We start from the raw sequence: 13,305 nt of genomic DNA, 5'->3' as shown, positions 1-13,305 counted from the left end.
GGAGCCTGAGTGCGCGCGCACGCACGCATGCACGCGAATCCAATAACATAATGAAAGTGGGGGGGGGGGGGGGGGGGGCATATTAATGAGATTTATAGCTAAGGGGTATTAAAGTGAAAAAGAGAACGAATACATTTTAACTAATAGTCGCAAACACTTAAATTCGCAAGATTGCTTTATTTTGTGGGGGAGAGGGGTAATATCGCATTGAGGAATTTTAACATAGTGCTTCATCAATTAGTTGATATATATAGATAGATAGATATTTAAAGAATTCAATTCCAAATTAGACTGGGAAATAAGTATTTGGTCACCTACAAACAAGCAAGATTTCTGGCTGTCAAAGAGGTCTAACTTCTTCTAACGAGGTCCAACGAGGCTCCACTCGTTACCTGTATTAATGGCACCTGTTTTAACTCATTATCGGTGTAAAAGACACCTGTCCACAATCTCAGTCAGTCACACTCCAAACTCCACTATGGCCAAGACCAAAGAGCTGTCAAAGTACGCCAGAGACAAAATTGTAGAGCTGCACCAGGCTGGGAAGACTGAATCTGCAATAGGTAAAACGCTCGGTGTAAAGAAATCAACTGTAGGAGCAATTATTAGAAAATGGAAGACATACGAGACCACTGATAATCTCCCTCGATCTGGGGCTCCATGCGAGATCTCACCCCGTGGCGTCAAAATGATAACAAGAACGGTGAGCAACAATCCCAGAACCACTTGGGGGGACCTAGTAAATGACTTACAGAGAGCTGGGACCACAGAAACAAAGGCTACTATCAGTAACACAATGCGCCGCCAGGGACTCAAATCCTGCAAGGCCAGACGTGTCCCCCTGCTGAAGCCAGTACACTTCAAGGGCCGTCTGCGGTTCGCTAGAGAGCATTAGGATGACACAGAAGAGGACTGGGAGAATGTGTTAAGGTCAGATGAAACCAAAATAGAACTTTTTGGTAGAAACACAGGTTCTCGTGTTTGGAGGAGAAAGAATACTGAATTGCATCCGAAGAACACCATACCCACTGTGAAGCATGGGGGTGGAAACATCATGCTTTGGGGCTGTTTTTCTGCAAAGGGACCAGGACGACTGATCTGTGTAAAGGAAAGAATGAATGGGGCCATGTATCGAGAGATTTTGAGTGAAAATCTTCTTCCATCAGCAAGGGCATTGAAGATGAAACGTGGCTGGGTCTTTCAGCATGACAATGATCCCATACACACAGCCAGGGCAACAGAGGAGTGGCTTCGTAAGAAGCATTTCAAGGTCCTGGAGTGGCCTAGCCAGTCTCCAGATCTCAACCCCATAGAATATCTGTGGAGGGAGTTGAAAGTTCGTGTTGCCCAATGACAGCCCCAAAACATCACTGCTCTAGAGGAGATCTGCATGGAGGAATGGGCCAAAATACCAGCAACAGTGTGTGAAAAGCTTGTGAAGAGTTACAGAAAACGTTTGGCCTCCGTTATGGCCAACAAAGGGTACATAACAAAGTATTGAGATGAACTTTTGGTGTTGACCAAATACTTATTTTCCACCATGATTTGCAAATAAATTCTTTTAAAATCAAACAATGTGATTTTCTGTTTTTTTTCCCCCACATTCTGTCTCTCATGGTTGAGGTTTACCCATGTTGACAATTACAGGCCTCTCTATTATTTTCAAGTGGGAGAACTTGCACAATAAATGGTTGACTAAAAACTTTGCCCCACTGTGTATATGTGTGTACATATAGTGGGGCAAATAAGTATTTATCGGCCAATAAAAGCATTTTAAAATTATATCGAATAATCTTGACATTGGTTTTTCATTATTAGGCCAATATGACAGCAGTGTGAGCCATATGTTATATGGCAGTGCCTTATTGGCACTTTATATTTGCACTTGATTAAAAAAAAAAAAAACGACATTTGTACTACTTAAATATAGTGGCACAATATGAGCACTTTTTCCATAACTTCAGTTGAAGTTTTATTTTTCACAGATTGTTTATTTGGAAAACCTTGAATTTGTTACAAATTTGTTACATTTATTAAATGTGATGGGTCCGGGAGGCCTCATGAAGCGTGTCGACACAATGACACACTGTGTCATTGAATACAGACACCTGCTAAACACAAAAAATCCCTACAGGCAACCCACTTGACACACTGACACTTATTTAATGACCCAATATGTTCAATAAAATAATTTAAATCTTTGCATTCATTTTGTATTATTCCATATCTTTGAATAATGTGAACATAGAGTAATGTGAAAATCCAAATAATGATGTGAATGAGGATGCTTGTAGACATTTTCTCATAGGTTTTTATTTTTTTTAAAAGAAAGTTTATCTTCAAAGTTTTAAAAATTTAGTCAGTTTTTTGCATGCAATTTCTCCTATAGTTAAGAATACACGCTCCCATGGAACAGGTGATGCCGGTGTGCACAGGAGTTGCCAGTTCAAAGAGATGTGGATAGGAAGACCATTGGCTCATACAATATTGTAGTGGTTTTGCAACAACATTGTAGTGGTTTTGCATTTCATGCAATGTTTGGCTCTGCCATGTATCTCTGCACTTCTGAGATTGCATCAGCAGTAGCGTTTCTTCTTTATCTCCCCACGTCATCCAAGTGCTGCCACAGGCCATCTAAAAACACAATAGGCATTTTAGTACAATTTCCAAATAAAACAATGATGAACAACATGCCAGATATCATTGCAGAGAGCTGAGATGATGGTCTGGGCTGGGACTCCTTTGTGCACCCGATGACCCGTGCACACTCAGACCGCAGTCTGGTCATGGCCTCAGTGCACCTGGAGGAACAGCGGAACCCAAATGATTTCAATCTGAGGTCTAGAAGTGTTGCCACTGTTAACACACTCATAAACTCCAGACTAGAGGCAGTGTCTAACTCGACGCTTGAGCTGATAGTGGCGTTGTATGGTTGTGTGTGTACAAGGTCGACGCATGACACTCAAGTGCAAAATAAAGCATTTTCATCATCGGAATGACCTTTGAACCTGAAACTCTCCTCTCTTCAGACAACTCCACTGTAGCTTCATGGAATGGAGCAAGCACTACAAGTGTTTCTCCAAATATGTTGAACTCAGCTGTCACTTGAGTAGAATCAGTCTGAAGAGAGGCGAGGTATACCCATACTGGTTCCCTTTCATTATGAAGCCTCGATAGCATATCATAAGTACTGTTCCAGCGTGTGGGTACCTCATTGACGATTTTCAGTGTTGGCGGTCCTATCTGTTGCTACACCTGAGCAAGCTTCTGCTTGGCTGTAGTGCTGGAATGAAAATATGTCACAATGTGCCTAGCTTTGCGTCTGATGGCTGTAAGTGTGTGGATATGATCACATGATTTCCTGACTAATAAATTAAGAGTATGTGCAATACAAATTGAGTGGTGAATATAGAGCTGTGTTGTGGATGCCATCATGTTAGTGGCTGTATCAGTCACAAGACACTTTCTTGGTTATGGCCCATTCCTCCATCATGCCCCTTTTGACTTGGGCCAAATTGTCTACAGTGTAACTTTGTGGAAAGTATTGCATACCAAACACTGACGTACACAACTGCAAATTCTCATTAACGTAGTGACAGGTCAGAGCCAAGTAAGCCTCAATGTTCTTAGATGTCCACATGTCGGGGCATGTCAGCTGTTATACTCACTGCTACAGCTTGCTGTACTTCCATTTTCACATGTTCCCGTTCCTCCAGGTACTTTTTGGCCACCATTTGTTTGATGGTCTGAAAATTAAATCAAACAGCTCAAAAATCAAAAAGCTACTTTATATAACTTCTACACAAACCTTCCTGGTCGGCAAAACATATGAAGGTTCAAGTACCTGGATCAGTTCCTTGAACCCTTCAATCTTCACAATGCTGAGGGGCTGGCAGTCCATGAGAATGAAGTTCAACAGAGCTTCGTCTATCAACCGCTTCCTGGAAGCTGGATTCTTAAAGTGGGTACGACAGTATTAAAAAAAAAAAAAAGAGTCTTAAATAGCATTATTATGTGAATTCGAATCATATCTTGAGACGATTCGACTATATTCAACTATTTGGCAACACGTAGATGACAAGAAATTAGTGTTTTAATCCACTTATTAGCCACGCCTACCATTATAGGGCTCGAGCGTCCCCAACAGGAGGATGACGTCGGCAGGGTCATGGTTTCATCTGATTTAAAATTCAGCTAAATTATTATATACCGTATATTATTTAGATTCTAGATAATACTTCTTTCTGAATTCTTCCAAATTGTAGAAGTCATGATACTCTTACTTAAAAATTTGAATTGCGTAAAAATTTTGGCTACTCTACCCACCTCTGCTACTATGGCATATGAAATCTTACCAATGTAGCAAGTGAGCCCAAAGGTCAAAATGTGCTTTGCATGAACAGGTCTATTTATGGCAATAATGACAAAAGACATGTAAAATTTCAGTAGAAAGCTTTATATCGTTTTGGCGATATACCATTATACCATTATTTTTGTATTGTGAATTACAAAAGAAATACAGAATATAAAAATGTTTTAAATACATGGGGAAAAAAATCACAAATACGAAAGGGGAAAGAAGGTGCCTTCACCAACGCTGCCCAGAGAGCCACATGGGCTGTCTTCAGCGCCACTCGTGTCCTCCTCACTATGGAAAAAACACAACACTTCAGCGTCACCGCAGAAAAGGCTGCTTTTAAGTGACTTTTCTACCAACTATGTCTATAAGTGATGAGTGAACCACATGCATAAGCTTATTTCAACACTTGAACAATGCTGAAATTTCTATCTCATTAGCTGCCACTGACAGCGATTGACGTCCAATCCAATTTCAATCAAACGATGGCTGCCAGCCCTCCTGGTACAAAGACGTCTATCGCCGTCAATGAGATTATATTAACTAAGGCGTCTAACACCGTTAGTGGCAGCTGATAAAAAAGTGCTATAATGACCTTTGGTCCCAGGCGTCTTCGGGTATGGTGGGAAGGCCGGGGGTGGCGCAGTGTGCGGCGCGCAGACTCCGCACCGTTCTCTTGGAAAGCGGCCACACCAGTTTCCTGCCATCAGGCTTGTGGCACCGAGTCGACCGGTACTCTGTCATACGCTTGGCCACCAGGTTTCTCCAATGGCGCAGATCACTGTTACCCACCTGCAGGAGAAAGAGTCCTAAAATATTCTTGTTTGTTTCATAAGCAGAGAGTATTTTTTGTTTTTATTCATTTTCATTTTGATTATGAAACATTTAATTATGTTATCATTTTATTTATTCATTTAAAAAAATTATATACAGATAATGATTTATAATTTTTTATAAAAATGTCATGTTAGTCCAAAAATGTGATGTCCATGCACCACCACACACCCCACACTAGGTCTTTATGAGGTTAAGCCAGAGGTGTCAAATTCAAAGCCCGTAGGCCACATCCTTCAAGCCGCATCATTTTGTGCGGCCCGCGAAAATACATACTGTAACTATGTGCATTTACTTTTTGCGAAACTAAAACTTCTGTAGTCTTCAAATCGGATAATATTTATTGTTTTTAAATTTAAGATAAATAAAAATACAAAAAATAGAGAATAGTTCTTAAATTGAAAAAGAAAAAATACAAATGGATAATACAAATAAAAAAAAGATTTCTGGTTTTCCTTTATTTAAAACAAAATTATTATTATTTATTTTTTTACGATTTATTTGACTAGTTTTCTCCTTTTTTTAATTTAAAAAAGAAAATATTTGCAATTAATAGGCTCAAAAAAGGACATGGAAATTTTTTAGGTCAACAATGTCTCTAAAACACTATTAGCAAACTTATCAAAAAGTATCCATAGTGAAACATTGTATCTGGATACAATATTTGATTGCAAAAATATCAACACTCAGTTATCCGTTTTTGCAATACCACAGATCACTACAAATTTTTTGCTATAAGGTAAATTTAGATTTGCACTACCGTTGATAGTAATGGAGGATATACAGTGGTATGAAAAAGTATCTGAACCTTTTGGAATTTCTCACATTTTTGCATAAAATCACCATCAAATGTGATCTGATATTTGTCAAAATCACACGGATGAAAATACAGTGTCTACTTAACTAAAACCACCCAAACTTTTATAGGTTTGCATATTTTAATGAGGATAGCATGCAAACAATGACAGAAGGGGGAAAAATAAGTAAGTGAACCCTCTGCCTAAGGAGACTTAAAGAGCAATTGATTCTAATTCAGTCAGGTGTGTGCTCAATCACTGATAAGTGGTTTAAAGCTGCCCTGTCCACTATAAAACACACACCCGGTAAGAAATGTCTTGATGAGAAGCATTGTCTGATTTGCATCGTGGCTCGGTAAAAAGAGTTGTCTGAAGACCTGCGATCAAGGATTGTTGATTTGTATAAAGCTGGGAAAGGATACAAAAGCATCTCTAAAAGTCTGGATGTTTACGGTATCTATCGACAGTCAGAGAAGTTGTCTACAAATGGAGAGAGTTTGGCACTGTTGCTTCTCTTTCAAGGAGTGGCCGTCCACCAAAGATGACGCCAAGAGTTCAGTGCAGAATACTCAAAGAGGTAAAAAAATAACCGTAGAGTTTCTGCTAAAGACTTACGAAAATCAATGGCAAGTCCAATATCTCACATGCACACATATATGCATATACACATAATATGCACACATCAACTATATCTAAAACTATAGCCAAGAATAGTGTTCATGGGAGGACTCCATTGAGGAAGCCACTGCTGTCTAAAAAAAAAACATTGTTGCTTGTTTAATGTTCGCAAAAAGGCACGTGGACACTCCACAGAGGTTTTGGCAAAATATTTTGTGGACTGATGAAACCAAAGTTGAATTGTTTGGGAGCAACACGCAACGTCATGTGTGGAGGAAAAATGTAACAGCTCACCAACATCAACACCTCATCCCCACCGTGAAGCATGGTGGAGGGAGCATCATGATTTGGAATTGTTTTGCTGCCTCAGAGCCTGGACAATTCGCAATCATTAATGAACGAATGAATTCAAAAGTTTATCAAGATGTTTTGCAGGAAAACCTGAGGCCGTCTGTCAGAGACGGCGATTCATGACAGACATCCCAGGAATCTGACTTAACTAGAGCAGTTTTGTAGAGAAGAATGGGACAAGATTAGTCCTGATCGATGTGCCAGACTGATCTGCAGCTCCAGGAAGCGTCTGGTTGAATTTATTGCTGCCAAGGGGGGGGGGGGGGCACAAAATTTTTGAATGTGATGGTTCACCTACTTATTTTTTCCCCCTTCTGTCATTGTTTGCATACTATCCTCATTAGAATATGAAAACCTATCAATGTTTAGGTGGTTTTAGTTTAAGCAGACACTGGTTTTTCATCTGTGTGATTTTGACAAAGATCAGATCACATTTGATAGTGATTTTATGCAGAAATGTGACAAATTCCAAAAGGTTCAGATACTTTTTCATATCGCTTTATTTGCATTTCCCTTGTTAACTCATTGACTGTATTGAAAGATGAGCAACAATTACTGATTTTAACTCATTGGCTAATAGATGTTAATTCATTTGGTAATTGATTATTGTTGGATTAATCGGTTGATTGTCACAGCCCTCATCGGCAGCATACCTTTGCTAGTCTTTGCAGCTGCCGAACCACCTCGGTCGCAGCGGGGGACTGCAGGTTCCCCATGTCGTTTGCCACGAGAGCCAGGGCCAGCACGGACGGCTGCGGAGGGTGACATTCAGATGAGTCAGTGACTGAGGGGAAAGCGCTCAAGTCAAAAGCGCGAACCAAAAATATTACTTTTGCTTTGGCGAAAACCAGCCGACACAAGCAGGCTTTCAGCTGAGCTTCTAGCTTGGCCACATTCGGGATCTCTGTTCTTCAAAAGCACAAGTGTCAAACTCATAAGAGGATATCATGTTTCTCACGTTTCTCTTTTTCGTTAGTCATCAATGATAGATTGAGAAGTACACGAATCCCACACAAAATTTCATTTTATTTTTATAAAGACGAGGTGATTATTAACCTGCTTTACTAGTTAAGGAAATTAAAATGTATGATAATGTTATTTGATGAGAGTATGAAACTTTTTCAGCCTGCTATATACAGTGGGGCAAATAAGTATTTAGTCAACCACTAATTGTGCAAGTTCTCCGTCTTGAAAATATTAGTGAGGCCTGTAATAGTCAACATGGGTAAACCTCAACCATGAGAGACAGAATGTGGAAAAAAAAACAGAAAACCACATAGTTTTATTTTTAAAGAATTTATTTGCAAATCATGGTGGAAAATAAGTATTTGGTCAATACCAAAAGTTCATCTCAATACTTTGTTATGTACCCTTTGTTGGCAATAACAGAGTCCAAACGTTTTCTGTAACTCTTCGCAAGCTTTTCACACACTGTTGCTGGTATTTTGTCCCATTCCTCCATGCAGATCTCCTCTAGAGCAGTGATGTTTTGGGGCTGTCGTTGGGCAACGCGGACTTTCAACTCCCTCCACAGATTTTCTATGGGGCTGAGATCTGGAGACTGGCTAGGCCACTCCAGGACCTTGAAATGCTTCTTACGAAGCCACTCCTCTGTTGCCCTGGTTGTGTGTTTGGGATCATTGTCATGCTGAAAGACCCAGCCACGTCTCATCTTCAGTGCCCTTGCTGATGAAAGGAGATTTTCACTCAAAATCTCTCGATACATGGCCCCATTCCTTCTTTCCTTTACACAGATCAGTCGTCCTGGTCCCTTTGCAGAAAAACAGCCCCAAAGCATGAAGTTTCCACCCCCATGCTTCACAGTGGGTATGGTGCTCTTCAGATGCAATTCAGTATTCTTTATCCTCCAAACACGAGAACCTGTGTTTCTACCAAAAGGTTCTATTTTGGTTTCATCTGACCATAACACATTCTCCCAGTCCTCTTCTGGATCATCCAAATGCTGTCTAGCGAACCACAGATGGGCCTGGACATGTACTGGCTTCAGCAGGGGGACACATCTGGCAGTGCAGGATTTGAGTCACTGGCGGCGCATTGTGTTACTGATAGTAGCCTTTGTTACTGTGGTCCCAGCTCTCTGTAGGTCATTCACTAGGCCCCCCCGTGTGGTTCTGGGATTTTTGCTCACCGTTCTTGTTATCATTTTGACGCCATGGGGTGAGATCTTGCATGGAGCCCCAGATCGAGGGAGATTATCAGTGGTCTTGTATGTCTTTCATTTTCTAATAATTGCTCCCACAGTTGATTTCTTTACACCAAGCGTTTTACCTATTGCAGATTCAGTCTTCTCAGCCTGGTGCAGGTCTACCATTTTGTCTCTGGTGTCCTTCGACAGCTCTTTGGTCTTGACCATAGAGGAGTTTGGAGTGTGACTGACTGAGGTTATGGACAGGTGTCTTTTATACCGATAATGAGTTAAAACAGGGGCCATTAATACAGGTAACGAGTGGAGCCTCGTTAGACCTCGTTAGAAGAAGTTAGAGCTCTTTGACAGCCAGAAATTTGTAGGTCACCAAATACTTATTTTCCACTCTAATTTGGAAATAAATTATTTAAAAATCAAACAATGTGGTTTTCTGGGGTTTTTTTCCACATTCTGTCTCACATGGTTGAGGTTTACCCATGTTGACAATTCAGGCCTCTCTAATCTTTTCAAGTAAGAGAACTTGCACAGTTGGTGGTTGACTAAATACTTATTTGCCCTACTGTAACTACTAATTGTTTTCTTTTTCATCAGAGTGATACTCTGATGAAGGGGGAAGTAGTCACCGAAACATGTCAGGTAAACAAAACAACCAAAAACACATTGTCTGGGATAAAACAAAAAATTCAACTAATCTATAAGTATAGAGAAAATGAACTTAATACAACTATAATATATAGAGAGAATAGTTACTGTTCCCCGACCCTTGTTTAATAAAATAATGTAAATTAAAAAAAAAAAAAAAAAATAGAGGCACACTCAGATCAGACTTCTGCCTAAGGAGCCAAATTTAAAGCATCACCAAATTGGTTAGAGTGGGCACTCTCTGAAAGTATAAAACAGGTTATTGTGAAATTCCCTTCCTGACCTCTGTGACCTTTGACCTCCTTAGACCCAAAATTTAACTTCCTCTTCTATTTAATTTTTCAAACATCCTGCAAGTTTAATAACAGTCTATTTATCCATTCTCAAGTTATCTTGAATACAAAATTTATTTTGGGCCTGTGACCTTTGACCTCACAACCCTGAAACACAAAAGCAAACATATGGAAATGAATAAAAAAAACAAAAAACTAAAAGAATAAAAAATATTCAACCTATCCAAATGATAAATAATCTATCAATCTCAAGTTAACTTAAAGACAAAATTCATTTTGGGCCTGTGACCTTTGACCTCATAACTCTGAAACACAAAAACAAACGTATGGAAACGAATACAAAACCCCCCTAAAAGAATAAAAAAATACTCAATCTCTCTAAATGATAAATAATCTATCAAAATAGTTGACGATTTATTAGATTATCACTTAGTTGCCAATTCGTCGATTGATCGTGGTAGACAAAATATGGGTTTTTAGCAGTCAAACGCTCACGGATGCTTACCCCTCGTCATGACATGCGCTGTCCAAGGCTGAGTAGTAAAGGTGCAGGAAGGTGAAGGCTGTGGGCGCGGGGGTGTCGGAGCCCAGCTGTAGCGCCAGCGCTTCCTCCGTGCGGAGCAACTCCGACGTGCTGAAGCGGCCGAGCGGTTGGTGGGAGGGCGCCACATCCGCAGCTTCCTCTGTGACGCGGGCTGCCAAGCCCAGGCAGCACACCGACACAAGTGGCACGTGTTTGGGCTCGGCCTGTCACAATCCCCACATAGGCGACAAGTCTCGTCATCACGCGTTATATCGGGAAAGCGGGCATTCCAGGAACTAGGTTAAGGCTGCAATGCCTACCAGGAACTGTCTTTTAGCACATTTTGAGCAAAACTGAGATTTGATGGTGACAAACTCGCTCCTAACATTCACAGATTTTGTCAAATTTACATAATTCACACATCAACACGTTCATAAAATCAAGATGCACAAAAGTTATAAGCAAGTTTTTGGCAAAAGCGTATAGCCAAAATTGTACTAAAACTTCCTCATACATTTTCATTGGCCCCATTTATTTCCCCATTTAATTCCAATGGCACATTCAACTCTCAAGAAAACGTTTCTATTCACCCCTATTGATTTTAAACTCGGACCTGCAGAAAAAAAAATCTCCGTTCAAGGTCATTACTTTTGACTGAAAAAATTTCTCAGATTGCCCCTTAATTAAGTGACCCAAAATGTACAGGAAGTGACTCGGGAATACCCTCATATCATCACGAAGTGACCCTAAGGTGCTTCAAACCAACAGGTTATGGCCATGAAATTCACCAAAATCAATGGGATGTGACCAATGAAACAGAAGTGACGTAGAAATGGCATAAATTAAACAAGAAATTACCCAAAATGTACAGGAAGTGACCCGGGAATGCCCTCAAATCAACAGAAAATTACTGTAAAGTGCTCCAAAACCAACATGACATGACCTTAAAATTCCGCAAAATCAAGGGGAAGTGGCAATTGAACAGGAAGTGACATAGAAATGACCTAAAATCAACAGAAAATTATCTAAAATGTACAGAAAATGCAAACGATGCAAAGCATCCCTAAACATTTTTTTCCATAATTGCAATTTGCATTGCATTTTTGGTCACATCCTATCAACCTTGGGGCATTTTCGGATCACTTTTTTGCCAACTCATTGCTGCCATTGACGGTGCTGGACGTCCAATCCATTTCGACTGAGTCAAAAATGATTGGACGTCTAGTGCCGTCATTGCCAGCCAATGAGTTAACATGATCAGTGGTTAGGGTGGACCACATTGAGCCAGAGTTGGCTTCTTTTCGACCACATTTTTGGTTGTCATACCTTCACGAGGGTGAGAAACCGATCAAACAGGTTGACAGCTCGTACAAACGTTTGCATGCTGTAGCCATGAAAGCTGGTCAGACCCCACAACTCCTCCACTTGGGCATCTCTGCACTTAGCTGACACGCCGTTCTGAACATCATTTGAGGTTATATTTGCATTTGTAAGGAGGCCAAACAACACAAAGTACAAAAAAGTGGGTCAGTGGGTTACCTCAGATATTTCGATCATCTTCAAACCAGATTTACTGGGCAGGAAATAGCCCTCTCGCGCACAGCAAGATTTAAGCTCCTTCACGAGGGCCTTGTCCAGACCACCGTGGTCCCTCATCCTGGAAAAGAACATGCTTTAAGGACACTGTGATTCATGCATAAACACTAAACAAGTGTGTGGGTGTGAGTAGGAGTGCTTTAATACCTACTCTAGGCCACACCTGCTGGGTGTCATATATCACTGGAGTGGACCATCCCCCAAAACAATGTCAGGACACATTGTTTACTAAATGATAGGGCCTATGTTACCGGAAAAGGAGCGTAAAACATTTTGGAAACTTATTGTCTTTAAAACAGTGTCAAAGGATGTTAAGAAATGGGTTAAATGATTGACCTCAGTTAAAGTGTAAACATTTGTCCATGTTAAAGAATGCACGTGTTTAATGCATCGTTAAAAAGTTAAGAACAGTTGTAAAGACATTTATGGTTGTTATTGCACGTGGGAGGGTGTGCCCGGACGAGATAAACACATCAATAAAACACGTGATAGGTTGGTAAACTTCAATAACCATCATGCACCGCCGTGACAAAAAATGGAAATAGATGTTTTCGACCACCCTCAGCATTATGAATAGCAAAAATGCTACGAAGCTTTCAATGTATTTGAAAAATATGATTTGGGAAAAAAAAAAAAAGCAATTTTTATTTTATGTACTGTATGTCTTATTTATGTTGTTTGTTTGCACACTACTTATTACAGTTTTATTCTCTAATATGAACCTGTTCAAATGTGTGTCAAATGGTACAAAGGTAGTTTTGCTATATTATGTATGGTTCTGAAATAAAAAATTTTAAAAAAGAAAAAAATTGGGGGGGGGGGGGACCACGCCTGTTTTTGTTTTTTTAATTGTCAATTGTGTACTTACTAGACAATGAATAGTATAAAATGGCGATTTTCTTTATTTCTTTAATCTTGATTTGGTGTTTGGTGTACAAAAATTCTCAAAGTGTGAATGGCTAAAAAATAAGTTATTAAATATCCCAAAAGTCATTAAATATCCCAAAAACACTCAGAAAAAAACACAAAAAGCGAATAAATTTAATTTGTCAATGCCATTGTACTGTATGCTGTTAACAAAAAAAAGCTATTCACGTTCCTGGCACAAGATGGCGGTGAAGTGGATG

At 39.9% G+C, this 13,305-nt stretch overlaps 1 protein-coding gene across 1 annotated transcript; it reads right to left on the bottom strand.

Moving 5' to 3' along the window:
• Positions 1-4,440: 4,440 nt before the first annotated feature.
• On the bottom strand, positions 4,441-12,310 carry LOC130913622 (cyclin-G2-like). The gene is made up of 7 exons (XM_057832379.1): positions 12,122-12,310; positions 11,909-12,040; positions 10,565-10,806; positions 7,788-7,866; positions 7,611-7,709; positions 4,953-5,149; positions 4,441-4,648 (listed from the first exon to the last, which is right to left on the bottom strand). Exons 1-7 carry the CDS (start codon positions 12,251-12,253, stop codon positions 4,558-4,560), a joined length of 972 nt encoding a protein of 323 aa, XP_057688362.1. The 5' UTR covers positions 12,254-12,310; the 3' UTR covers positions 4,441-4,557.
• Positions 12,311-13,305: the final 995 nt, after the last annotated feature.

The sequence above is a fragment of the Corythoichthys intestinalis genome, chromosome 3 (assembly GCF_030265065.1).
Source record: "Corythoichthys intestinalis isolate RoL2023-P3 chromosome 3, ASM3026506v1, whole genome shotgun sequence".
Classification (NCBI taxonomy): Eukaryota; Metazoa; Chordata; class Actinopteri; order Syngnathiformes; family Syngnathidae; genus Corythoichthys; species Corythoichthys intestinalis.
This window is presented reverse-complemented; position numbering and strand designations above follow the sequence as displayed.

Excerpts from the sequence above, each read along its gene's own strand:
- LOC130913622 (XM_057832379.1), bottom strand. The coding sequence starts at position 12,253 with ATGTTCTTTTCCAGGATGAGGGACCACGGTGGTCTGGACAAGGCCCTC. Across the intron at positions 10,807-11,908 it reads GGTTTCTCACCCTCGTGAAG|GCCGAGCCCAAACACGTGCC; the intron begins GTATGACAACCA and ends GGATTGTGACAG. Across the intron at positions 7,867-10,564 it reads AGCGCATGTCATGACGAGGG|AACAGAGATCCCGAATGTGG; the intron begins GTAAGCATCCGT and ends GTGCTTTTGAAG.